Source organism: Amblyraja radiata, chromosome 20 (genome assembly GCF_010909765.2).
Source record: "Amblyraja radiata isolate CabotCenter1 chromosome 20, sAmbRad1.1.pri, whole genome shotgun sequence".
Classification (NCBI taxonomy): Eukaryota; Metazoa; Chordata; class Chondrichthyes; order Rajiformes; family Rajidae; genus Amblyraja; species Amblyraja radiata.
Genome location: NC_045975.1, coordinates 22,675,709 through 22,701,049, shown reverse-complemented (window position 1 = coordinate 22,701,049; position 25,341 = coordinate 22,675,709). Strand labels below are relative to the sequence as shown.

Sequence of the window (25,341 nt, the reverse complement as noted above, 5' to 3'; positions counted from 1 at the left end):
ATTTATTTATAGATATTGTTTATGACACTTTATAAATATTCTTGTTTTGTTTTTTGTATGCTGTTTCACACTTGCTTTTTATTCTTTTATTCTGTTCGAAATATAGAATTTTTTTTTTTTTAATATATATATATATATATATATATATATCCTACTTGAGTAAATGGTTCACCCTGTCTGTCCCTTAAAGACCATTTACAGGCCATGAGCATAACATCAATAGATTCAAGGAGGGTCCCTGCTCTTGAAACTGGATCTCATGGATGTGAGGAATTTGATCTAAGGTAGTCAGTGCTAACTTGCCTATAATGCAGCTGGTAGAACCGCTGCCTCATAGTGCCAGCGACCCGGGTTCGATCTAGACATCGGCCAATGTCTGTGTGTGAAGTTTGCACATTCTGCCTGTGACCTCGTGGGTTTCCTTCGGGTGCTCTGGATTCCTCCCACAACTCAAAGGCATAAGGGTTTGTGGGTTAATTGGCCTCTGTTAATTGTGTGTAGTGAGTGGAAAAGTGGGATAACATGGAACTAGTGTGAACGGGTGATTGATTGGTCGGCGTGGACTCGGTAGGCGAAAGAGCCCATTTCCACGCTGTGGTTCTAAATGAAAGTAGAAGATGAAGAGCAAATTTAATGATAGTGCATGGGCTCAGGCCATTTGTCATGGCGACAGATTTCAGGAACACAAATTAAAATGTAATCTTAGTGCAAATAGTTATCTGTCCAAATTTGGAAAATAGGTAATAAATAGTTCAACTAATTCAATGATTTTTCCACCCTACATCTGCCAGCAAAGACGTTGTTTTTTGCAGTCTTTTTATTTTTACTCTTGCAAATCTATGTGTCATTTAAGTACAATTTATGTTTTTGTGTGTTTATCTGTGTTTAAGTACCTGTAATGCTGCTGCAAGCATAATTTTCATCGTAGCTATACTTATAACCATATAATAATTACAGCACAGAAACAGGCCATCTCGGCCCTTCTAGTCCGTGCCGAACACTTACTCTCACCTAGTCCCATCTACCTGCACTCAGACCATAACCCTCCATCCTTTCCCGTCCATATACCTATCCAATTTATTTTTAAATTATAAAATCGAACCTGCCTCCACCACTTCCACTGGAAGCTCATTCCACACAGCTACCACTCTCTGAGTAAAGAAGTTCCCCCTCATGTTACCCTTAAACGTCTGTCCCTTAATTCTCAAATCTTCACCACATTGTGAAGACGGCAATAAATTCGACTTATGTAGAAAGGAACGGCAGATGTTGGTTTATACCAAAGATAGACACAAAGTGCTAGAGTAACTCTGCGGGTCAGGCAGCACCTCTGGAGAAAATGGATGGGTGACGTTTTGGGACAGGACCCTTCCTGAGACTCACATGACTACTTACATGGCCTTCATTTTCTTGTAGCGCAGGGTCTTTTGGTTGAAGTTGATGCAGTAATGGTACATGCTTGGGTTCCTTTCTTGTGATAATCGGTGGTACATGATCTCGTGTATCAATGTGAACTTCTTTCAGCTGTGTGATAGAGGTGAAAATTAAACTAACACATATTAAAAATAAATATTAATAATATAATAAATATGAATTATACATTGAATATTAATCAACTAAATATATTAAAGTGTTCTATAACACAGCAGAGTTAAAGTCTGAAATATATGATTTTCAATTCTAAAAATGTTTTTGATAGGTTTAATAGAAAAGATCCAACCTGGAAATGTGTTATTTGATTAAGACATAAAATATCCAGTATTTAATTATTTGGCTGATCCAAAGATTGGAAAGATTTCTTAAATTGGCATAAAGTTTCTCAGCTCTCAAACCTGTTAAAATATTGTAACTTAAGTTGCTGCATATTCTGGAAAAAAACATAGAGTGCTGGAGGAACTCTGCAGGTCCGGCAGCATCTCCGGCAGCATCTGTGAAGGGAATGGACAGGCCTTCAGGTCTGCACCCGCCTTCAGTCCGAAATGTCACCTATTCATTGTCTCCTGAGATGTTTGATGCCTGACCCGCTGAATTACTCCAGTATTTTGTGTCTTTCCTTAGTAAACTAGTATCTGCAGTTCCTTGTGTCTACATGTAAGCATTTCTTTCGATGCTTTAACCTGCCCCTTCTCTCTTCCCGCTTTCTCCCCCCCCCCCCCCTCCCATCACTACAATCAGCCTGAATAAGAGACCTGACCCAAAACATCACCTATTCATGTTCTCTGAGATGCTGCCTGACCCACTGAATTACTCCAACATTTTGTGACTCTTTTTGTAAACCAGCATCTGCAGTTCCTTGTATCTACATTTAGTTCTCCACACATTACAATCATGTAAGAATGTTCTAAGTGATTAAAGGAAATGTTACGTGCATTGATAAAGTTTGGCTAGGCTCTCCATAATCTTCAAAGATGAAAAATAAATTATCTGAATATTTTTGAATATCATTTTCTTTATGAAGAATAAATTTGGCCTTTGGGGTTAATTTAGCAACAGGCTCATAACAAAAAAGTTGGATCAAAGAGTTGGGATACTGTTTACTTATCTCTGCTCCATAGCCCTAAGTACTTGGCAGTCACAAGCCTAGATCTTGGGAGATGGAAGAGAACAAAGACCAGCAATATGAAAAATAATCTGTGATCTTTCTTGAAATTGACTCAACGGAAAAAAACAAAGGGTTCCATCCACTATGGTCACAGTTATTACATTTCAACTTGCCCTGCCAAAAGAGTAGCAATATTTGCAGCTTTTAAGATGAACTTTTTTCCTGTCAATTTTAACATTCCTTATGGTGGAATGTTATAGCGTTAGCACATGGGGATCTGGGGTAGAAGCTACTTAAAATGAGAAAAATTAAAATTCCTACCACTGGGTTGTAAGCTACCCAAGCAAAATATGAGGTGCTGTTTCTCCAGTTTGCAAGTGGCATCACTCTGGCAATGGAGGAGGCCCAGAAAAGAAAGGTCAGTGTGGGAAAGACACAAAAAGCTGAAGTAATTCAGCAGGACGGGTCAATGTGGGAATGGGAGTTGAAATGGTTGGCAACCGGAAGATCCCGTAGGCCTAGGTGGAGTGTGCAGTGTTCAACAAAACGGTCGTTGTGCATACGTTTGGTATCGCCAATGTACAGGAGGTCAGATTGGAAACACCGGATGCAGTAGTTGAAGTTAGAGGAGGTACATGCAAACCTCTGTGAGTGACTCCAGCACCTTGTGTCTCTCTTTGCCAGCAACAGCTTCTCATAGTTTTGCTTGGCCAGCTTACAACCCAGCCGTATGAACGATGATTTCTCTCATTTCAAGTAACTCCTACATTCCCTCTACTCCTTCCTCTAGTTATCCGACCAGTTCCACTGTTCGCATCCTTGTATCCCTCTCTTTAGCACATCTTTCCTTGCCAACAATAGGCCATTATGGACTCCAATCTTTCTGACGTCATCTGTTGCTGGCCCTGTTTTGTTCTTGCCTTTCCTCACCTCCAGTTTCCCCAAAAACATCCCCCCAATCCCCCCAATCCCCCCCCCCCCCCCCCCAACCTCTAGTTTTCAGTCCGAAGAAGAATTCCGACCCGAAATGTCACCCATTCCTTTTCTCTAAAGATGCTGCCTTACTCTCTGAGTTACTCCAGCATTTTGCGTCTATCTGCAGGGTTTTGATTCTATTTCTCAACTTGATGTTGCATTCGTATTATTTAACTGCAATTGCGGGGTCAAGGAAAGAGCGTTCACGTCGTGGCCCTGTTTCCACCAATCTTTCCACCACCGCGCACAAGAAGCACAAGAAGCGACAAGACAGACACCATTGTATGCAGATGCCGAGAAGTCTGTTCAGCTCTGGCTGAACAACTTCTAATCTTGTGTGTGGACTCAACAAGAAGAAGACTGAAATTGCAATCTGGCCTCTAGTCTGCGTCAAGCCCATTAACCACGAGACCCAATGGATGGCCAACTTTGAGAGCTTCCTTACATCTTTGAGGTATGGGAAGTGTAGTGGCTTTGTCCGCATGAATCCACTGCCCACCGAATGTAATTTGTGAGGAAAATCTTCTTTGCCATCAGGATGTCCATAAGGCACAAAGTTCTTCTTTGTTATCGAGAGGTAATTATCTTTCAACATCTGCCTAAAGGGAAATAATGTGAATAGGTAAGTTAAATATTTCAAGCTATTTATCTCCACCTAATCAATGTCATCGCTAGCATCCTATGTTTAGTTTAGTTTAGTTATTAGCTGAGTTTAGTTTAGAGATAAAGTATGGGGACAGGTCCTACAGCCCACCGAGTCCACGCCATCCAGCTATCACCCGTACACTAGCATTATCCTTCACACATGGAACAATTTACAGAAGCCAATTAACCAACAAACCTGTACGTTTCTAATGTGGGGGGAAGCCATCGTTTAGTTTAGTTTGGTTTAGTTTAGAGATACCACATGGAGACAGGCCCTTTGGCCCACCGAGTCCACGCTGACCACCAATCATCCCATACACTAGCACTATCCTACACACTAAGGACAATTTACAATTTACAGAAGCCAATTAACCTACAAGCCTGCATGTCTTCGGAATTGGGGGGGAAAACTGGAGCACCCGGAGAAAACCCATGTGGCCACAGAGACAAAGTACAAACTCTGTACAGACAGCAGCCATTGTCAGGATCAAACCTGGGTCTCTGGCACTGCAAGGCGGTAATTCTGCCGCAGCGCTACTGTGCCACCCTGTCTCCACTTCATGCTGACATCTGGTTTCATGTGTATTCACAGCTGTCATTTGTTGCTCAACAGGTTTTGCCTGCTTGCAATTTATTTAAATATATGGTGATCAGTACCCCTTATTTCTGTCACGGCACCACTGCACATTGACCTACAGATTCTATCCAGCATGTTACATTGAACATTGCATTGGTCTTGACTTTATTTACCAATTATATGTCATACCCACTAACTTGCCTATGGCCAACAATCACACCTACCTCTCCCCTCCCCCTCCCCCTACATTCCTTCATCTACCTTAAAAATTCACAACTCTTCAATCCTTTAAGGCTTCTGAATGCTCATTCCATAAACTAGGGTACTGTCTGATTCATCTATACCCCATTGCAGACATTGGACTTTGTCTCTGGAACTGTTGCTCTACAAAACTGAGAACTATATTCTGCACTCTGTATCTTCCCCTTTGCTCTACCTATCATGATTGAGTTTGGCCTTATTGTATTTAGTTTTTTGTTTTTCTAGAGATACAGCATTAAAACAGGCTCTTTGGCACACCGAGTCTGAGCCGGCCAGTGATCACCGCACATTTACTCAAGCCTACGGACACTAGGGACAATTTACACTTATACCAAGTATACAATTAACCTACAAACCTGTACGCTTTTGGACTGTGGCAGGGAGATTGGAAGATATCGGAGAAAACTCATACGGCACAGATAGCACCCGTAGTCGGGATCGAATCCGGGTCTCAGGCGCTTCAAGCGCTGTAAGGCAGCAACTCTACCGCTGTACCACCATGCCACCCATTTATTTATGTATAGGATTATCTGATTGGATTGGATAGCATGCAAAACAAAAGCTTTTCACTCTACCTCAGTACGTGACAATAATAAACCTAATCATAAACCGAGTCTATCAAACAGTCAGCAACGTTTTAATGTTTTAAGCCATTTTTCCAATCAAAGGCACTTAGGAAGGACCAAAGGATAAAGAGAGCTGGAGTAACTCAGCGAGTCTGGCAGCATCTCTGAAGAACATGGATAGGTGACATTTCAGGTCGAGGTCCTTCTTCACACTAATTGTAGAGGGGAGAAGAAAGCTGGAAAAGGGGAGAGTCAGGACAAAGCATGGCAGGAAATAGGTCAACACAGGTGACGGGGTTTCATAGGCAGATAGTTGGAACAATCAGTCTGAAGAAGGGTCTCGAGCTGAAAAGTTTTTGAGGTGATTCACTGCTTATGAACCACATTAACACTTTCCATTCATGTACATATGTACACAACAAATAGCAGGAACATAAAGGTATACAGCAGACCCAATTGAACAAATGATTGGTGTGAATTGTTACCAATGTGACTTCTTTGTTAAATTGGTAATTAAATAAATTTAACAAGCAATCAAATAACAGAAAATAACATATGACACAAAATGCTGGAGTAATTCACTGGGTCAGGTAGCACCTCTGGAGAACATGGATAAGTGACGTTTCGAGTCCACTATGTTACATATGTCACCTCTGTCCCAGCTGTTATCATGCAACTGAATCATCCTATCAATAGACAGTGGTTCTGAGCTACTATCTACCTCACCTGAGACCCTTGGGCTATCTTTAATCAGACTTTACTAGACTTTATCTTGCACTAAACGTTATTCCCTTCATGCTGTATCTGTACACTGCAGACGGCTCGATTGTAATCATGTATAGTCTTTCCACTGACTGGTTGGAATGCAACAAAAGCTTTTCACTGTACCTCAGTACACTTGACAATAAACTAAACTCAACTAGGTTGTATGCTATCCAAGTGGAATATGAACTGCTCATTGGTTTATAATGAAGTAACATTGTTTTCAGCAGCTAGCTCATGCTAGGCCTTCGATTTGCTGTAAAACTGAAGTACAAATAGTCTGCAGTGAAAAGGCAGCAGGAGGGCACTCTGACTGCTGAACGGACTTTGAGCATTGACCTGAATGATTCACGCCCTGAAGGGTCACAAACAGAAACATCACCTAACCATGTTCTGCAAAGATGCTGCTTGGCCTGCCGAGTTACTCCAGCACTTTGTGTCCTTTTGTGTATTGACCAGCGCCTGCAGTTCTTTGTATGTACTCCGATGAAGGGCCGCTTACCCAAGCACTGGATTATCAAGTCTGTCTAAAGAGGGTGTGTAGTGCTGCACAGGTCTGATATTAGTCACAAATCCAGCTCCAGAATGGTTACCTGTCCTGGGTACAAAGCCTTCATGACCTAGAAAATAAACATTTGGTTTAATTAAATTGGCCTTTAATCACTCCCCATCCCGCAACCCCACCCCCCTTTTTCCTGCCCCCCTCAACAATCTCCTCCTGCTAAAACCTCCAAGATCTTAAACTTCTCCACGTCCACTCATTGCAATTGGAGACTTGCAGATGTGAAACTCAATTAGCAGAGAACTGGGGCAGAGCAAAGTGTGTTTCTGTAACACGTCCAAAAATTGATGGCTGCAAGCGGCAGACAGATGAAGTTCCATCAGAGAGCGCGATTTGATCAGCTTTTAGCAGCGTCTTCTAATAAGTTAAATTATGTGTGGTATTAATAACAATCTCATTAAACTTATGCCTGCTAGGAATGCATGGCAGAAAACTGCGCACTCACAACCCATCATTTTAAAAGTAATTTGTCTCCACCACTGGCAGGCATGGGTAAACTATAAACGCCTCAAAGATGATACAAACATCAACATTTTTTTTTTCTTTTTGGTTTACTTTGCTTTAGAGATACGGCGCCGATACAGGCCCATCGGCCCGTCGAGTCCATGCTGACCAGCGATCACTCCGCACACCAGCACTATCTGACACACGAGGGTCAATTTTACAACTTTTACCGAAGCCAATTAACCTACAAATCCGCATGTCTTTGGAGAGTCGGAGGAAACCGGAGCACCCGGGGAAAACCCACGCTGTCACGGGGAGAACATAGAAACTCCGTACAGACAGCACCCGTATTTAGAATTGAACCCGGGTCTCTGGCGCTGTAAAGCAGTAATTTACTGCTGAGCCACTGTGCCGCCCTAAAGCACTAGGGGCAATTTAAGGAGGCCAACCTCTATGAAGGAACGTATAGCTTTTATATGCAATGTGTGTGAACGAAAACACAAATGAATCAAAAATTATTTTAAAAGAACCTGAGAGGCAACTTTTTCCACACAGGTGGATATTTGGAGCAAGCTACCAGAGAAGGTAGTTGAGGCAGGTACTATAACAGCATTAAAAAGACATTTGGACTTTTAAATGGATAGGACAGGATTAGAGGGATATGGGCAAATGCAAGCAGGCGATACTAGTGTAGATGGGGCATGTTGGTCGGTGTGGGCAAGTTGGGCTGAAGGGTCTGTTTCCTCTCTGCATGACTCTATGTTACTTGTACTGAACTGTATAGAAAAATGAATTTTGCTGTACCTCAGTACATATGACATATAAAGTACCATTGAATAAAGTCCTAGTCTGAACCAGTTTTAAACGGTGCTTCCTTAACACCAACTTAGTGGCACTGCATACTTCTCTCTTCCATTGAATCCATGGCACCAGGAACCGCTCTGAACTCTCTTACCAAAAGATGTTGAATATGTTGTAGAGTAGAATTTCAGGGGGTCTACATCTGCGCCGAAGCTTGTCTTTGTATAGTGTGGTGTTCTGTCAACAGAGAGCAATGCCATTGTGCAACAACTTCACTCTGAAACAAGATAGTTTTTTGGAAATGTTAATATGAATCCATTTATCAAAAATGCGCCAAGCTTTCATCAGAATTTATACATAATTTATATTTTTGTATGCTATGTGCTGCTCCAAGCAACATTTTCATTATACCCGTAACTCATAGTTTTAGTTTTTAGTTTTAGTTTTAGAAATACAGCGTGGAAACAGACCCTTCGGCCCACTGAGTCCGTGTCGATTAGTAGTCACCCTTTCATCCTACACACTAGGGACAATTTACAAAGTCCAATAAACCTATAAACCTGGTCATCTTTGGAACGTGGAAGGAAACTTGAACACCCGGAGAAAATCCACGCGGTCACAGGAGAACGTAAAAATTCCATACAGACAGCACCTGTAGTCAGGATCGAACCCAGGTCTCTTGCGATGCGAGGCAGCAACTCTACCGCTGCACCACCATGCCACCCAATTGCCACCTCATCTTACTTGTCCTTATGATATTGAACTTGACTTAAATTGATCAGGTGGAATAGAGTAAAGAACTACAGATCACAGAGAAAAAAGTGGGAGAAAAACATCGTGGTCTGGAAGATCACTTTAACAAATTAATATTTCTCATTTCAATAAAGTGCTCTTTCCATTTATAGCTGTGGTGCCAAACATCTTTACACAGCTACTTTCCTCTTAAAATATTCTTGCACAGCAGACAATCCACACATAACTTTACAAGTGCACTTCAGACCATTGGCATTTCTCTGGAGCTTTTCCAAGAACAATTTATTTCCCAAAAAATTCCTATTGAAGTCTCTTCCCATAGCATAAACGCACAAATATTTAACATGAATTTGCAAGCTTTCTTTCACTTCAAGAAAAGTTATATATGCAAATGGTATACTGAATTTGTATGAAATATAAACAGAGAAATCACATCCTTTGTTTCAAGTCTTCTTTCACAGATTACGAACAAGAGATATCCATGGAACAGTACAGGACAGGATCTCCTGGTCGGCAAACGCTTTAACTCCTCTTCCCATTCCCACACTGACCTTTCTGTCCTGGGCCTCCTCCACTGTCAGAGTGAGGCCACACACAAATTGGAGGAACAGCACCTCATATTTCACTTGGGCAGCTTACAACCCTGTGGTATGAATATTGATTTCTCTAATTTCACTTAACCCTTGCATTCCCTCTCACTCCACCCTTCCCTCACCCTAATCGTCCAGCTAGCTCCACTGTTTGCATCCATATATTACTTTGTTACCACCTTTTGCACAGCTAACAGTTGACCATTGTGGGCTCCACCTTTTCTTGGGCATCGTTCTGATTTGTTCTGAGCCTTTTCATACCTCTAGTTTGCCTCTCCCCTGACCCTCAGCCTGAAGGAGGGTCTCGACCGGAAACATCGCTTATTTCTTTTCTCCAGAGATGCTGCCTGACTCGCTGAGTTACTCCAGCATTTTATGTCTATCTTTGTGTAAACCAGCAACTGCAGTTCCTTCCGACACAGGAATAGGCCCTTCAGCCCACAATGTCCGTGCCGAACATGCCAAATTAAACTAACCTTGTCTGCCTGCACCTGATCCATATCCCTCCATTCCCTGCATATTCATGTGCCTATCCAAGAGCCTCTTAAATTCCCCTCTAATATCACCACCTCTGACAGCACCTTCGAGCTGCAAACTTCACCACTAAATGCTGCCCAACAAAACTTGGCAATTTCTACACAAACAACATTCATTATTTTTGTGTTGCTTTTTTACAGAAGTGAAAGAATAATTCTTCCAATTAGAGATAAAATGTCTTGAATTTATCTCTTGAATTTATGTACTCAGTGCATAACTATTTTTTAAATCATTCTCGTTGTCCTCCTCTGCATTGTTATCTAAGTCAATATGTCATCCACAATATAAAGAACAAAGTGAGCCAATGCATTCTAAATGGTTGAGCTAAGGAGCAATTGCTCTGTGCGTTGTGTCTATATTGTGCTCTATTTGCACAATATACACAATATAGAAAGGAACTGCAGATGCTGGTTTATACCGAAGATAGACACAAGGTGCTGGAGTAACTTAACGGGTCAGGCAGCATCTCTGGAGAAAAAGAATGGGCGACGTTACAGGTCGGGATCCTTCTTCTGAAAAAGGGTCTCGACCCAAAACATCACCCATCCTTTTTCTCCAGAGATACTGCCTGACCAGCTGAGTTACGCCAGCATTTGGTGTCTATATTGTGCTCTATTTGTTATTATATGTCAAATAGCACAACTTAATATTTTATTTGCTTTAGTCATAGCTTTTGGACAATGGTTCGCAATTAATGGCAAGACCCTTAACAGCAGTGATGTAGAGATGATAGCATCCAAGTCCATTGCTCTCTGGAAGTGGCAACACAAGTAGATGGTGGTAAAGAAGGCATATATCCTGATCTTTTCTCGCCTCCAGCTATTCACCCAAGATGCTGCCTGACTCTCTATGGCACTCCAGCACATTGTGCCTTTCTGTGGACCCTTGCCTTCATTAGTTGGGGCATTGAGTATGTCAGGAAGTCATGATGCTGCTTTATCGGGCTTTTGTTAGGCCGCATTTGGTGTATTGCGGGAAGTTCTTGTCGCCCCGTTACAGGAAGGTTGTGGGGGCTTTAGATAGGTTGCAGAAGAGGTTCATCAAAATGTTGCCTGGATTTGAGGGTATTACCTACAGGGAGGGGTTGAACAGAATTGGGTTGTTTTCTCTGAAAGGTTGGAGGCAGAGGGGAGACCTGATTGAAGTATATAAAATGACTAGAAGAATAGATAGCATGGGTAGGCAGAACCTCTTTCCCAGGATGGAGATATAAAATACCAGAGGGCACAGCGTTAAGGAGAGAGGGGCAAGGTTTAATGGAGAGGTGCAGAACAGGTGTTTTTTTTACACAGAAGGGTGGTGAGTACCTGGAAAGTGTTGCCAGGGGTTGTGGAAGCAGATGTGATAGTGGCATTTAAGAGTTTGTTGGATAGGCACATGGATTTGCAAGTAATGGATTATGTGTAGGCAGAGGATATTAATTTAACCTGGCATCATGTTCGGCACAGACATTGTAAGCCACAGGGCCTTTTCCTATGCTGTACTGTTCTATGTTCTGTGTTCCATGGACACTTAATCCTAGGCTTGCCTGCAAAACACATATTCCATAAAGTCAAACTTTTAAAATCATAAATTGCAACATCACTTTTACCTGCCAGCTGATTCATTTTTAAGTGTACATCGCGCTCGTATCTAAAATGCTGTTTCTTGAATATATTAAAGTGTATCTAAATTTGCTTTGCAAAGATTTGTTCTTCACAGTCATTGCAGCCAAGTCAACATGTTCACACCATGTTTTTTGGACCTAGATGCAGCAATGTGGTAGGGAAAAAAAGCTTGATATGAGATCAGAGCAGCCTATAACACCAGCGATGCCAGCATATATAAATAAATAGAACTTGCCATGAAAGAGAAATCTGCTTCTTCTTAAGCTTTTGAAATCTAGAATGAGTTTGGAAATCATATTAGTTACTCGTCAACAGAATAAAATGGTCCATGCCATGATCAGAGATGATTCCAAATTATCTTTCCTGATATTTCTAAGTACAAAGCAAAATTTTCACCTGATTGATTGATCAATTGAAAGATACAGCAGGGAAACAGGCCCTTCGGCCCACTGAGTCCATGCCAACTATCGATCATCATTCACACTAGTTCCATGTTATGGTCTGCACTCTGTATCTTTTCTTTCACTCTGCCTGGTGTACTTGAGTTTGACTTTATGTATTGTGTTATTTATGTATGTATTTATGTATAGTGTTATCCGATTTAATTGGATAGCTTGCAAAATAAAGCTTTCACTACGACACATGACAATAATAAACCTAAACCTAAACGATATATCGAGTCGCTGCCTCAAAAAATCAACCAGCATAATCAGAGACCCACAACACCCCTGCCATCGGGAAGAAGGTGCAGGAAACTGAAAACTGTAACGTCCAGGTTCAGGAACAGCTACTTCCCTACAACAAACAACCTCCAAATAGGCTCCAAACTATATAGACTAGGGGACATTATTTTTGACTTTGCGCTACTATTGTCTATTTTTTTAATGTACTGAACATTTTTATTACTATGGGTTTTACATAGTAAAATGTTTACACGGCTGTTGTGCTGTTGTAAGTAAGAATTTCATTGTTCCGTTTCGGGACATATGACAATAAAACACTCTTGACCCTCTCTTGACTTTATATTGAATACTGTTTATGAATAAAGATTATTTTTAAAATATACAAAAGTAAATGAACTTCAAGTTCAAGTTCACGGTTATTGTTACTTAACCAACTAAAGTACAGTGAAATTTGAGTTACCATACAGCCATAGTAAGTGAAAAAGAACAATACACACGTAAAATAAAATTTAACATAAACATCCACCACAGTGGAATCAACATTCCTCACTGTGATGGAAGGCAATAAAGTGCAGTCATCTTCCTCTTTGTTCACCATGGTCGGGACCTTCAGGGTCTTACTTCAACGTGCTAATGTTATTACATGGCATGTTCAATTCAGTAAATGAGGGATGAATTTCCAAGCGACTGTACCTTAGATGGTCTTTCCAATTATACTCTATTGCTACTATTCCCCTGCCCTCTGGTGGACTTAACCAATCTGTACAAGTTAGGTTTTAGTTTAGTTTGGATACAAGGAACTGCAGAAGCTTTAGACTTCAGATTTTCAGAAATTGGTCCTTCGGCCAGACAAGCCAGCAATCGCCCCCATACACTAGCACTATCCTACACACTAGGGACAACTTACAATTTTTTACCAAAGCCAAATTAAACTACAAACCTGTATATCTTTGGAGTGTGGGAGGAAACCGGAACACCCGGGGAAAACCTACGCAACCACAAGGAGATCGTACAAACCTGGTACAGACAGTACCCATAGTCAGGATCCAACCCAGGTCTCTGGTGCTGTGCCACCGTGCTGCCCCTGGTTTACAAACCGTTCACAAAGTGCTGAAGTCATTCAGTGGGTCAGGCAGCATCTCTGGAAAATATGGATAGGTGACATTTTGGGTATGGAACCCTTCTTTCGGGTGAATGGGTGATCGACAGCTGGTGCGGACTCCATGGGCCAAAGGCTTTTTTCCATGTTGTAACTCTATTGTCTATTGTCTATAACTCCAAACTAAACTAAACTAAACTTAATCGTGAGAACAAGTCGCAACCACAAGAATCTGCAGATGCTGGAATCTTGAGCAAAATGCAAAGTGCTGGAGTAACTCAGCGGGGGGAGGCAGCATCTGTGGAGGGAATGGATAGATAATGTTTCGGGCCGGGACCCTTCTTCAAACTGATTGTGGCAGGGCGTGAAAACTGGAAAAGGTGTGGGGGCAGGATAAGTAGAAGAAATACGATATTTGAAAAAGGAAAGAATATAGATGGAGTGGACACAGGGAAGAGAGGGAGAGGAAAAATTGTGTGTTTGTAGGTTACTTACCTAAAACACACCTATCCACAAACATCTTTGCTGCTTTGGGCAGTTAATCTGCAACTTTAGTTTTCATTTTAGAAATAAACAGCCCGTTGGCACACGGAGTCCATACTAATCAGTGATCACCCGTACACTAGTTCTGTTCTGCACACTAGTCAATTAACCTACCAATGTGGGATGTGGGAGGAAACCGGAGCACCTGGGAAAACCTCACGCAAACACATTGAGAACATGCAAACTCCGTATATACAGCACCCGAGGTTAGGATCGAACCCGAGTACCTGGTGCCGTGCGGCAGCAACTCTACCGCTGTGCGGCAACAACTCTACGGATGCGACGCTGTGTCACCCCCTAATGGAATTGCTGGAACCTGGGATCAAACCAGGGACCTTAATGCCCCTGTCCCACTTAGGAAACCACTCCCTGCGCATCCGTGTGTCATCTACAAACCTTTTAAACGCCACTATCGTATCGGCCTCCATCATCACCCTTGGCAGCATGTTCCAGGCACCCACTACCCTCTGTCTTTGAGAATAGTATTGCAAATTGTAATTTTGAGGAATTAGAGGGCCAAGGATAGAATCTTCTAAGAAATGTGTAGATAATCTGAAGGTGAAAGAGGGGACAGAGATGAACTGATCATTTAACCTGGTTAATTGTGGAATCACACAAGTAGGCCATTGGAGGTGAGAGAGTGCTGGAAAATAACTCGTTTAAAATGCGTCATCTTTCACACCGAATTATTGAATATGAAATGCATTGACTTATATAAGCATCCACTTTGCAAGCAAATTACTTATGATACCCTGATAAAATGGGTGAGTTGTTATGATGGATGAAATAGATAAATAATAAAATTAATACGGTATATTATCGATTTAAATTTGCAAACAACGCTTTCTATTATGAGAGGTTTACGTTTCATTGCCTTATGCCTAATTCCTATTTGCACGACTCTTTTCCATGTTTACCACAGTGTCGCAGCGGTAGAGTTGTGTTAAGAGGGAAAGATAGATCAGCCATGGAGGAGTTGACTTGATGGGCCACATGGCCTAATTCTGCTCCTATAACTTATGAACTTATCAGTTGCTGCCTTTCAGCGGCAAAGACCCGGACTTGATCCTGACTCTATGGGTGCTGTATGTACGGAGTTTGTACGTTCTCCCTGTGACCACGTGGTTTACTCCAGTACTTTATAACTTTTTTTGTAAACCAAGTTTTTTTACATAAAGGGTGATGAGTGCCTGGAACGCTGCCAGGGATGATGGTAGAGGCAGATTAGATGGTGGTGTTTAAGAGGCTTTTGGATAGCACATGCATATGCAGAGAGTGGATGGATAAGGACCATGTACAGGCAGATGAGATTGGTTTATCTTGGCATCATGTACGGCATGAATGTTTTGGGATAAAGTGCCTGTTCCTGTGCTGCATTGGTCTCTGTTCTATTACTTAAGCTTTTGCATCATGGTAACATCCTGGTGAATCTGTATTCCATGTTCATAGAAGAATTTTAGCAGCAACAGAAAACATCAGTATGCCAAGACTACATCATGAAAAGTTTGCTAATCTCAGACACAATAAACTGCAGACGCTGGTTTACAAAAATAGACACCAGGTGTTGGAGTAACTCCGCGGGTCAGGCAGCTTCTGTGGAGGAAATGGTCAGATGGCATTTTGGGTCAGGATCCCTCATCAGACTGGAAAATAAGGCACTTTCTCCCCCTATTATAATCAGTGGAAAGGTCCCAACCCGAAACATCGCCTGTCCTATCCATCCACAGATGCTGCCTGACCTGCTGAGTTACTCCAGCACTTTGATCTACAAACAATTTCAATGTTCTGGATGCGTGAGCGGAGGTTGAAAAAGGGTTCCAACTCAAAACAACACCAATCCATGTCCTCCAGAGATGCTGCCCGACCCTCTGAGTTACTTTTGGTACTATGCAGAACATGGCTGGGTGAAGTAGAGAGGCAGGCGGATAGTCAATGAAAATGAATGAATTAAGGGTGGCACAGTGGTAGAGTTGCTGCCTTACAGCGCCAGAGACCCAGGTTCGATCCTTACTATGGGTGCTGTCTGTACAGAGTTTGTGTGCTCTCCCTTTGACTGTGTGGGTTTTCCCTGGGTTTGCTCCCACCCTCCAAAGACGTACAGGTTTACCCGTTAGCTGGCTTCAATAAAATTGTAAGTTGGCCCTAGTGTGTAGGATAGTGCTAGTGTACGGGGTGATCGCTCGTCGGCACGGACTCAGTGGGCTGAAGGGCCTATTTCCGCACTGTATCTCTAAAGTAAAGTCTAAAGAAATCTGGAAGTGCATCTCATTCCAATGAAACCTCAGAGTGCATCTCACTTGAGGGCTATTACTCTGTGTTGGGGCCACCATCTCTGATCAATGTGAAGAAGGGTCCCTCTTATCCAGGCGGAATCGTGGTGAACCTATTCTGCATCATATCCAAAGCCTCCACATCCTGTCTGTACTGGGGTGACCACACCTGCTCCCTCCCTTTTGCCCCTGATGCTTTGCCCCTGGTATCTGATCTCATACCCCTTGCCTCTGCTCTCGCATCCCTTGCCTCTGCTCCCTCACCCCTTTCCCACCACTCGCACACCTCTGTCCCTACTCCCTTGCCCCCTGATAACTGCTCCCTTACGCATTACTCCTGCCCCTCACTCCTTACCCTGCTCCCTTCCACCATGTCCCTACTTCCTCACCCCTTTCCCCTACTCCCTTGCCCCCTGATAACTGCTCTCTTATCCCTTAACCCGTCCCCTCACCAGCCCCTGACCACTCATATCTTTCCACTGCTCCCTCACCCTTTACTCAGTTCCCTTGCCCCTTGCCATCTGCTCTTACCCCTTGCCCTTGCCCCACCTCTCTCGCCCCTTAATATCTGCTCTCACACCCCTTACCCCTACCCCCTTACTCCCCTAGCACCCTGATATCTGCTCCCTCCCCCATGCCCCTACTGCCTGTTTCCACATCTCTCACTCTTGTCCCCTTACCCCTCGCCCTTGAGTCAGCCCCTTGCCTGCCGCTGCCTCTCCAGCTCCCCTCCAGCCTTGCCCCTTGAAATCTGCTGTCTCACCCATCACCCCTTGCCCTTCTCTTCTCCCTTACCCCCCAGCCGCGGTATCTGCCCCTTTACCTGCGGCTGTCTCTCCAGCTCTCCTGCACCCTCGCGGCGACGCTTACTGTTCGCAGCCTGGCAACCGTTGTCTCGGCAACTCGGTAACCATTGAGGCAGCAACAGTGCGCGGCACCGGCGCAGCTCCCAAACCCCACTCTACACCAATGTAATGCAGTGCAATGCAGACCCTCCCCGCAGCGTCAAAGGCAGAGCGCAGCCCGCGTTACATTTTGCATTAAACCCATCTTTGCCATTTATTAACGTTGCTGAATGCACGTGTTTATAGTCAGAATTGCGTAAAATGTCATCTGTCCGGACAGCAGAACAGTGAAGTTGTTGCTTGCAGCAGCTTAACAAGTTCAAGTGTTCAAGTGAGTTTATTGTCATGTGTCCCTGTATAGGACAATGAAAATCTTGCTTTGCTTAAGCACACAGAAAATAGTAGGCATTTACTACAAAACAGATAAATGTGTCCATATACCATGATATAAATATATACACACATGAATAAATAAACTGGTAGTGCAAATAACAGAAAGTGGTTGCTAATAATCAGAGTTTTGTCCGAGCCAGGTAGTAGGAACAGGAAGTGGCTATTCCTGAACCTGGTTGTTGCAGTCTTCAGGCTCCTGTACCTTCTACCTGAAGGTAGCAGGGAGATGAGTGTGTGGCCAGGATGGTGTGGGTCTTTGATGATACTGCCAGCCTTTTTGAGGCAGCGACTGTGATAAATCCCCTCGATGGAAGGAAGGTCAGAGCCGATGATGGACTGGGCAGTGTTTACTACTTTTTGTAGTCTTTTCCTCTCCAGGGCGCTCAAATTGCCGAACCAAGCCACGATGCAACCGGTCAGCATGCTCTCGACTGTGCACCTGTTGAAGTTAGAGAGGGTCTTCCTTGATAATCCGACTCTCCGTAATCTTCTCAGGAAGTAGAGGCGCTGATGAGCTTTTTTGATAATTGCGTTAGTGTTCTCGGACCAGGAAAGATCTTCAGAGATGTGCACGCCCAGGAATTTGAAGTTCTTGACCCTTTCAACCATCGACCCGTTGATATAAATGGGGCTGTGGGTCCCCCTCCTACTCCTTCCAAAGTCCACAATCAGTTCCTTGGTTTTGCTGGTGCTGAGGGCCAGGTTATTGTGCTGGCACCATATGGACAGTTGCTCGATCTCTCTTCTGTACTCTGACTCATCCCCATCAGTGATACGCCCCACAATAGTGGTGTCGTCAGCGAACTTGATGATGGAGTTCTCACTGTGGTTCGCTACGCAGTCATGGGTATAGAGTGAGTACAGCAGGGGGCTGAGCACGCAGCCTTGAAATGCTCCCGTGCTGATTGTTGTTGAGGCTGACACATTTCCACCAATACGAACAGACTGTGGTCTGTGGACGAGGAAGTCGAGGATCCAGTTGCAGAGGGATGCGCAGAGACCCAGTTCTGCGAGTTTGGTAACCAGTTTGGAGGGGATGATTGAATTAAATGCCGAGCTGTAATCAACGAATAACAGCCTGACATATGAGTTTTTGTTGTCCAAGTGGTCCAGTGCGGAGTGGAGGGCCAGCGAGATCGCATCCACCGTTGATCTGTTGTGGCGGTACGCGAACTGCAGTGGGTCCAGGTTTTTGTCGATGTAGGAGTTGATTTGCTCCATGATCAAACTCTCAAAGCACTTCATCACCACCGGCGTTAGTGCCACTGGTCGATAGTCATTGAGGCATGTCACCTTACTCTTCTTGGGCACCGGTATAATTGATGCCCTTTTAAAGCAGGTGGGGACCTCAGACCTCAGAAGTGAGAGGTTGAAAATGTCCGTAAAAACTCCTGGCAGTTGGTCCGCACAGGTTTTTAGAACACCTGCAAGCACGACATACATAGATAATATATAATAAACATCTTACAAGTTCATGTTGCTGGGGGTTTCAGAGGGCTCTGCTTCTTCCTAACAGATGATGGCACTAAATTGAAACAATATTTGGACAGGTACATGGATTGGAAAGGTTTAGAGTGTTTAATTGTCATATGTAAGGACAACAGAACAATAAAGTTATCACTGTGTAGCAAGGAACTGCAGGTGCTCGTTTACACCAAAGATAGACACAACATGCTGGAGTAACTCAGCGGGTCAGGCAGCATCTCTGGAGAAAAAGAATAGGTGACGTTTCTGGTCGAGACCTTTCTTCAGATGGAGTTCATATTTGCAGCAGCATACCATGGCTGTAAACACAGTACACAGGGGTGGCACAGTGGTAGAGTTGCTGCCTCACAGCGCCAGAGACCCACCTACATTGGCCATAGGTCAATTGGCTTGGTAAGTTGTAAATTGTCCCTAGTGTAGGATAGCGCTAATGTACACAATGTTCGCTGGTCAGCCCGGAATTGGTGGGCTGAAGGGCCTGTTTCCGCGCTGTATCTCTAAAGTATCTCTAAAGCATACCGAATCTCCTCAATCCTCCTTCTTCATGCGTATCGCATGCACAGCCTAAAGTTGTAGGACAACTTATCGGCTTTGTTAAGACATGTAACACTATCGATAGCACCGTTTCATTCCTTTACTTTTGAATATGCACTGCATGTAAAAATATCCCCCAATGCACACGTCTTCTTAAGACAGTCTTCAATGGCATTCCTTTTTAGATTATACAGCTTGGTTCACCAACAGACTGCACCAGGTACTGTGCCAGGTGTACCTTTAAACAATTTAAATTCTGTATTTATTGTGCAAATAGTCACTAGATATTGATTTCAAAGTTTATGGTTAATTCATACCTGCTGCTTATACCAAAGCTAAAAATAGAACTAGCTTGAAATACAAAACTAACTTAACAAAAGTGAAAGAGCACTATTTCAATAGCACTTAATAGTGTATTGCAATGTCCCCCAGCGCTTGTTACAACTGCACATTGAGTGGAGATATTGTTCTTTATGTTGTCATGCAGCGACTAAAGAGAGATACTTTATGGATATTCATAGAAACATAGAAACATAGAAAATAGGTGGCGGAGGAGGCCATTCGGCCCTTCAAGCACCACCATTCATTGTGATCATGGCTGATCGTCCCCTATCAATAACCCGTGCCTGCCTTCTCCCCATATCCCTTGACTCCACTAGCCCCTAGAGCTCCATCTAACTCTCTCTTAAATCCATCCAGTGACTTGGCCTCCACTGCCCTCTGTGGCAGGGAATTCCATAAATTCACAACTCTCTGGGTGAAAAAGTTTTTTCTCACCTCAGTCTTAAATGACCTCCCCTTTATTCTATTCAGTTTCTTCTTCATTCAAAATGTTAATCATTCTTTTGAATATTAAAGTTTCTATTGAATATATGCAGTATTTTATGAATGAGAATTAAAAAAAAAAAATCAAATACAGATCACTGTGAATGATAGACGGGTCTCAACCCGAAACGTCACCCATTCCTTCTGTCCAGAGATGCTGCCTATCCCGCTGAGTTCCTCCAGCTTTTTGTGTCTACCTCTGTGACTGATTCTCAGGTACAGTGTCTTTTAGACAAAAGGGACTGCGGATGCTGGTTTACAAAAAAGTTACAAGGTGCTGGAGTAACTCAGCGGGTCAGGCAGCATCTCTGGAAAGCATGGATAGGTAACGTTTCGGGTCGAGACGCTTCTTGAGACTTCATGGATTTACAGTTCATGTAAACACAATTCGCACCCTTTATCTCACACATTTGTCTTTTCATCTCTGGTTTTTGTCCAACCATCTGCCCATCAAAACCCCCCTCACCTATCACTTGCTAGGCTTTGTGCTGCCCCTCCTCTTTTCCAGCTTTCTTCCCCTCCATCACTATCAGACTGAAGATGGGTCTCGACCCGAAACATTGCCTATCCGGTTGTTCTCCAGAGATGTTGCCTGACCCGCTCAGTTACTTCAGCACTTTGTGGAGAGGGAGAAATGGGCTGCAAAGAGCATCTGCAAATTACAATCTGAAAGGACTGTACATAACACATTTTCCTCTATTGCAGAACCTGAAACTCAAAATTAGCTTACTCATATAAAAGTTATTAACATCTCAAAGTTTTTTTAACTTTAGTTTAAAGATACACTACAGGAGCAGGTCCTTCGGCCCACCGAGACCATGCCGACCAGCGATCCCTGTACACTGGCACTATCCTACGCACTAGGGACAATTTGCAATTTTACTGAAGTGAATTGACCTACAAACCTGTACGTCTTGGGAGCATGGGAGGAAACCAGAGCACCCAAAGAAAACCCACGTGTTCACAGGGAGAACGTACAAACTCTGTACAGACATACCTGTAGTCAGGACTGATCCCGGGTCTCTGGCGCTGTAAGGCAGCAACTCTACCGCTGTGCCACTGTGCCACCCCAAAGTAAGACAAAATCTCCCAGTTCCAATTCAACAAATCCCCCTAAGATGAATAGATAAGTGGGTAAGCCATAGATTGCAGGATACAGAATAAGATTTGATGTTAGAAATACATCATCATCATCATCGTTGAAAACATTAGCGCCGCAGTGGTGCTGGTTTCCAATGGGAACGGTGACGGACCACACATCTCTGTCCTCCAGTTCCAGCGGACTTCCGCCACTGGAAGTAGAGGATTTTGGTGTGTGTGCTTTATCATCGTTCCTTACAATGCTATGTACGACAGTGATCGCAACTTCTACTGAAGTGTGGATGGCCGTTGGCTCGCTAGAAGCTCATCCGCTCTTTGACAGGTCTTGTTTTTGGTCCTGCTGAGGGTCCACAGCCCCCTCCTCACCTGGCAAACCACGTGGGGGAGACAGTTTAGTCGCCGACTATCCGAGCATGGAGCAGGTAGCACGGGATTACATGGAACCCATGGCGGGGGGAACTCCCCCCGACCTGACCTGAAATACAGTATAAGTAATTATGTCATATTTATACTTCCAGTCTTCATTTTATATTGCTGATGGTGATACAGGCCTTTGTTATTTTTAGCAATTATGTCCCCTTTAAGGTCGGTTCCTCTTCCGGCCACAGGTAAACGAGCAACAGCCAAGTCCAATTAAGGTGCGTTGGACCAATGAACCCAATCCTTCAGACCTACACCTTATAAACCTTGGAGCCCAGAGGGGAAGGAGGAGAGGACATGGTGGGGGTTGAGTCTAGAGTGCATCATTTATTGCCCAATGGATGAGTTCACCTTATTGTGTGTGCCAGTGTATTCATTATTGATGTGGTGTCATGCTTAATGCCACACAATATCTATATTACTAAAAGTCTGATCTTGACCGCTTTTGGCCCACTGTGCTGCGATTTCCGAGAGAACGCCTCCACCTACGGCCGTCATTTTTGGCCACCTCGCTCAGAGCCCACGTCTGCCTTCCTGGACCAGAGGATGTTTCCCATGGATGAAAAATCAGAGATATTAATGATTTTTTTTAAATCACCATTCTCTCTGCTGCCCCTGCTGGAGGGAGGGGGAGGGACTATAAAACCAGGAAGTGGTGTGCCTCACTCAGTCTCTGCAAGATGGAGGTCACGTCTCTCTGAGCTCTGAATAACACTGAACACATGTCTACTCAACTGTGAGTGACCTTAATGTGGTTTGAAAATGAAAATATGGTTGGTTTGAAGTAAAAAGGCACTGCCTGCAAATGGTTGGTTGGGGGGTTTGGGTTGAAGTAAAAAGTTGAAGTCTCCCCTCCTCTCTTCCCACCTCTCCTCCCCCCCCCTCTCTCTCTCTCCCCCCCCCTCTTTCTCTCTCCCCCCCCTCTCTCTTCCCTCTTTTTCTCCCCCTCCTCCCCTCCCCCACCCTCCCTCCCCTAAACCCCCCTCCCCTCCACACCCCCTACCCCCTTCCCTCCACCCTCCCTGCTCCCCACCTCTCCCCCCTCACCCCACCCCACCCCCTCTCAGCACCCCCTCTTTCTCCCCCTCACTCAGCACCCCCTCTCTCTCCCCCCTCCCCCCTCTCTCTCTCCCCTCTTTCTCTCCCCCTCTCTCCTCTTCTCCCCCACCTTTCCCCCCTCACCCACCCTCACTCTTCTCCTCCCCCCCACCCCCTCTCCCTCTTGCCCCTCTCTCTCGGTTTCTGCCTCTCTATTTGTCTCTGCCCCTTCTCTCTCTGCCCTCACTCTCTACCCCCGCCCCCCCTCTCTAGATGTGACTGCGTTGGGGGCTATGCGTCAGTAGATAGGGTGCTTATGGGGTAAAAGGAGCAAATTAATAATATTAATATAATATCAAGGGGGGTAATTAGCGTGTGTGGGGGGGGGGGGAGATAGTTAGTGTGTGTGACGCTGCATGCCGCCTCCCCCCCCCCCACAACCGCACGTTGGGGGAACAGACCCAACGGGTCTGCAATTGGTCTAGTAACTGTTAAAGGTACAAGATGAAAATATTGTAATCACTATTTTAAGATCACCAACTTATAATTGTTACATTTTGATAATTGAGTTCAATATGCTGCATATTGATCTATACATATATAGTTTTGATATATAGTTTAGAGATACAATGTGGAGACAGGCCCAATGAGTCTGCGCTGACAAATTAGATTAGATTTTAGATTAGATTAGATAGCCTTTATTGTCATTCAGACCGAAGTCTGAACGAAATTGAAGCAGTCATACATACAATACAATACAATAAAAAACAACAATAAACACATATTAACATCCACCACAGTGAGTCCACCCAACATCTCCTCACTGTGATGGAGGCAAAAGTCTTAGGTCTCCAGTCTCTTCCCTCCTCTTCTCCCTCTGCGCTGAGGCGATACCCCCCGGGCGATGTTACAACTGTCCCGCGGCTCAAACACCGCGGCCCGGGGTGGTCGAAGCTGCCGTCCACCAGTCCTGCTGACACAGCCGCTGGCCCGCGGCCGAACCCCGGACTCAGGCCACCACCGCCAGAACGCCGTCCCAGCCACCGGAGCACCGTTCCAGCCCCAAGCCGGATCGCCCCCACGTGAGTACCGTTACCGTCTCAGCCTCGCGCCAGGCCGCCCCGACGGCGCCGCTCCTCCTTCGGGCTGGGCCGCCCCGACTGGGCACCGCTTCTCCCTCGGGCTGGGCCGCCCCAACATGGGCGCCGCTCCTCCCTCGGGCTGGGCCGCCCCGACTGGGCGCCGCTCCTCCCTCGGGCTGGGCCGCCCCGACATGGGCGCCGCTCCTCCCTCGGGCTGGGAACGCCATACCTCCCCGAGCTCGGCCACTCCGACGGGAGCACCGTTCCTTCCTCGGGCCAGGCCGCCCTCCCGGGAGCGTCACAGCCCCTCACGAAAGCACTGTTCCAGCCCCGAGCCGGGCCGTCCTCACGGGAGCGAGCTTAGGGCGAGTCCAGGCGGGCTCTGCCTCCTGAGCCTCGAGGTCGCCAGCTCCGCCATTAGGCCTCAGCGCAGACGGAGGCAGAGAAGGGGAATACGACAAAAAAGTCGCATTCCCCCGCAGGGAGAGACAGCAAGCCCCGTTTCAACCCCCCCCCCCCCCCAAAACAGAAACTAAAAACCAAAACTAGACTAACCAAAACGAAAATAAACAACACAAAAAACACAAAACAAACAGGACTGCCGGAGAGCCGCTGCAGCCAGAGCCGCGCCGCCACTAGGCGTTCATTAGAACTATCCTAAACACTAGGGACAATTTACAATTTTTACGAAAGCCAATTAACTTTCAAGCCTCAAGTCTCTGAAACCATGTCTGGTTTTAGTTTTAGAGATACAGTGTGGAAACAGGCCCTTCAGCCCAATGAAAGCATACTATCCAATACATTAGTTCCTTCCGACACACAAGGGACAATTTACAGAAGCCAATTAACCTACAAACCTGTCTTTGGAATGTGGGTAGAAATTGGAGCACCCAGAGAAAACCCATGCGGTCACAGGGAGAATGTACAAACTCCGTACAGACAGCACCTGTAGTCGGGATCGAACCCAGGTGTCTGATGCTATAAGGCAGCAACTCTACCGCTGCGCCATTGTGCCGCATATAAGCTTTCCTTTGAGAAACCCATAATGCCACATGCCAAGATAGAGTGTGGATAATTAGGCGTGAGGAACTGCAGACACTGGTTTAAAAAAAGACACAACGTGCTGGAGTAACTCAGCGGGTCAAAAAGCATCTCTGGAGAGCATGGATATGTGATGTTTTGGGTCGGGACCCTTCTTCATTCTGATTGTGGTGGGGGGGGGGGGGGAAGAAAGAGGGAAGGGAGGAGGAGCAGGACAAAGCCTGGTGAGTAATAGGTGGATTCAAGTGCGGGGCGGGGGGGTTAATAGGCAGATGGATAGACAACGGGCAGAGATGAAAGGACTAAAGGTGTGAGATATGGATAGAAGTATGTATTGTGAAGCAAGATAAATGAATATAG

The 25,341-nt window shown here is 44.8% G+C and overlaps 1 protein-coding gene across 4 annotated transcripts in view; it reads right to left on the bottom strand.

Moving 5' to 3' along the window:
• ppp1r32 (protein phosphatase 1 regulatory subunit 32) overlaps positions 1–17,134 on the bottom strand; it is an 81,954-nt gene extending 64,820 nt beyond the window's left edge. For 2 of the 4 annotated variants that reach the window (XM_033039039.1, XM_033039038.1), the window contains exons 1-5: positions 17,041–17,134; positions 8,290–8,412; positions 6,831–6,948; positions 3,963–4,116; positions 1,396–1,524 (exon numbers count right to left, since the gene is read on the bottom strand). In XM_033039039.1, coding sequence (XP_032894930.1) covers positions 1,396–1,524; positions 3,963–4,116; positions 6,831–6,948; positions 8,290–8,395 — 507 coding nt within the window. In that variant the 5' untranslated portion in view covers positions 8,396–8,412; positions 17,041–17,134. Of the gene's footprint in view, positions 1–1,395; positions 1,525–3,962; positions 4,117–6,830; positions 6,949–8,289; positions 8,413–17,040 lie in introns of those variants that run through there. The other 2 variants (XM_033039040.1, XM_033039041.1) reach the window with 2 other exon arrangements.
• Positions 17,135–25,341: the final 8,207 nt, after the last annotated feature.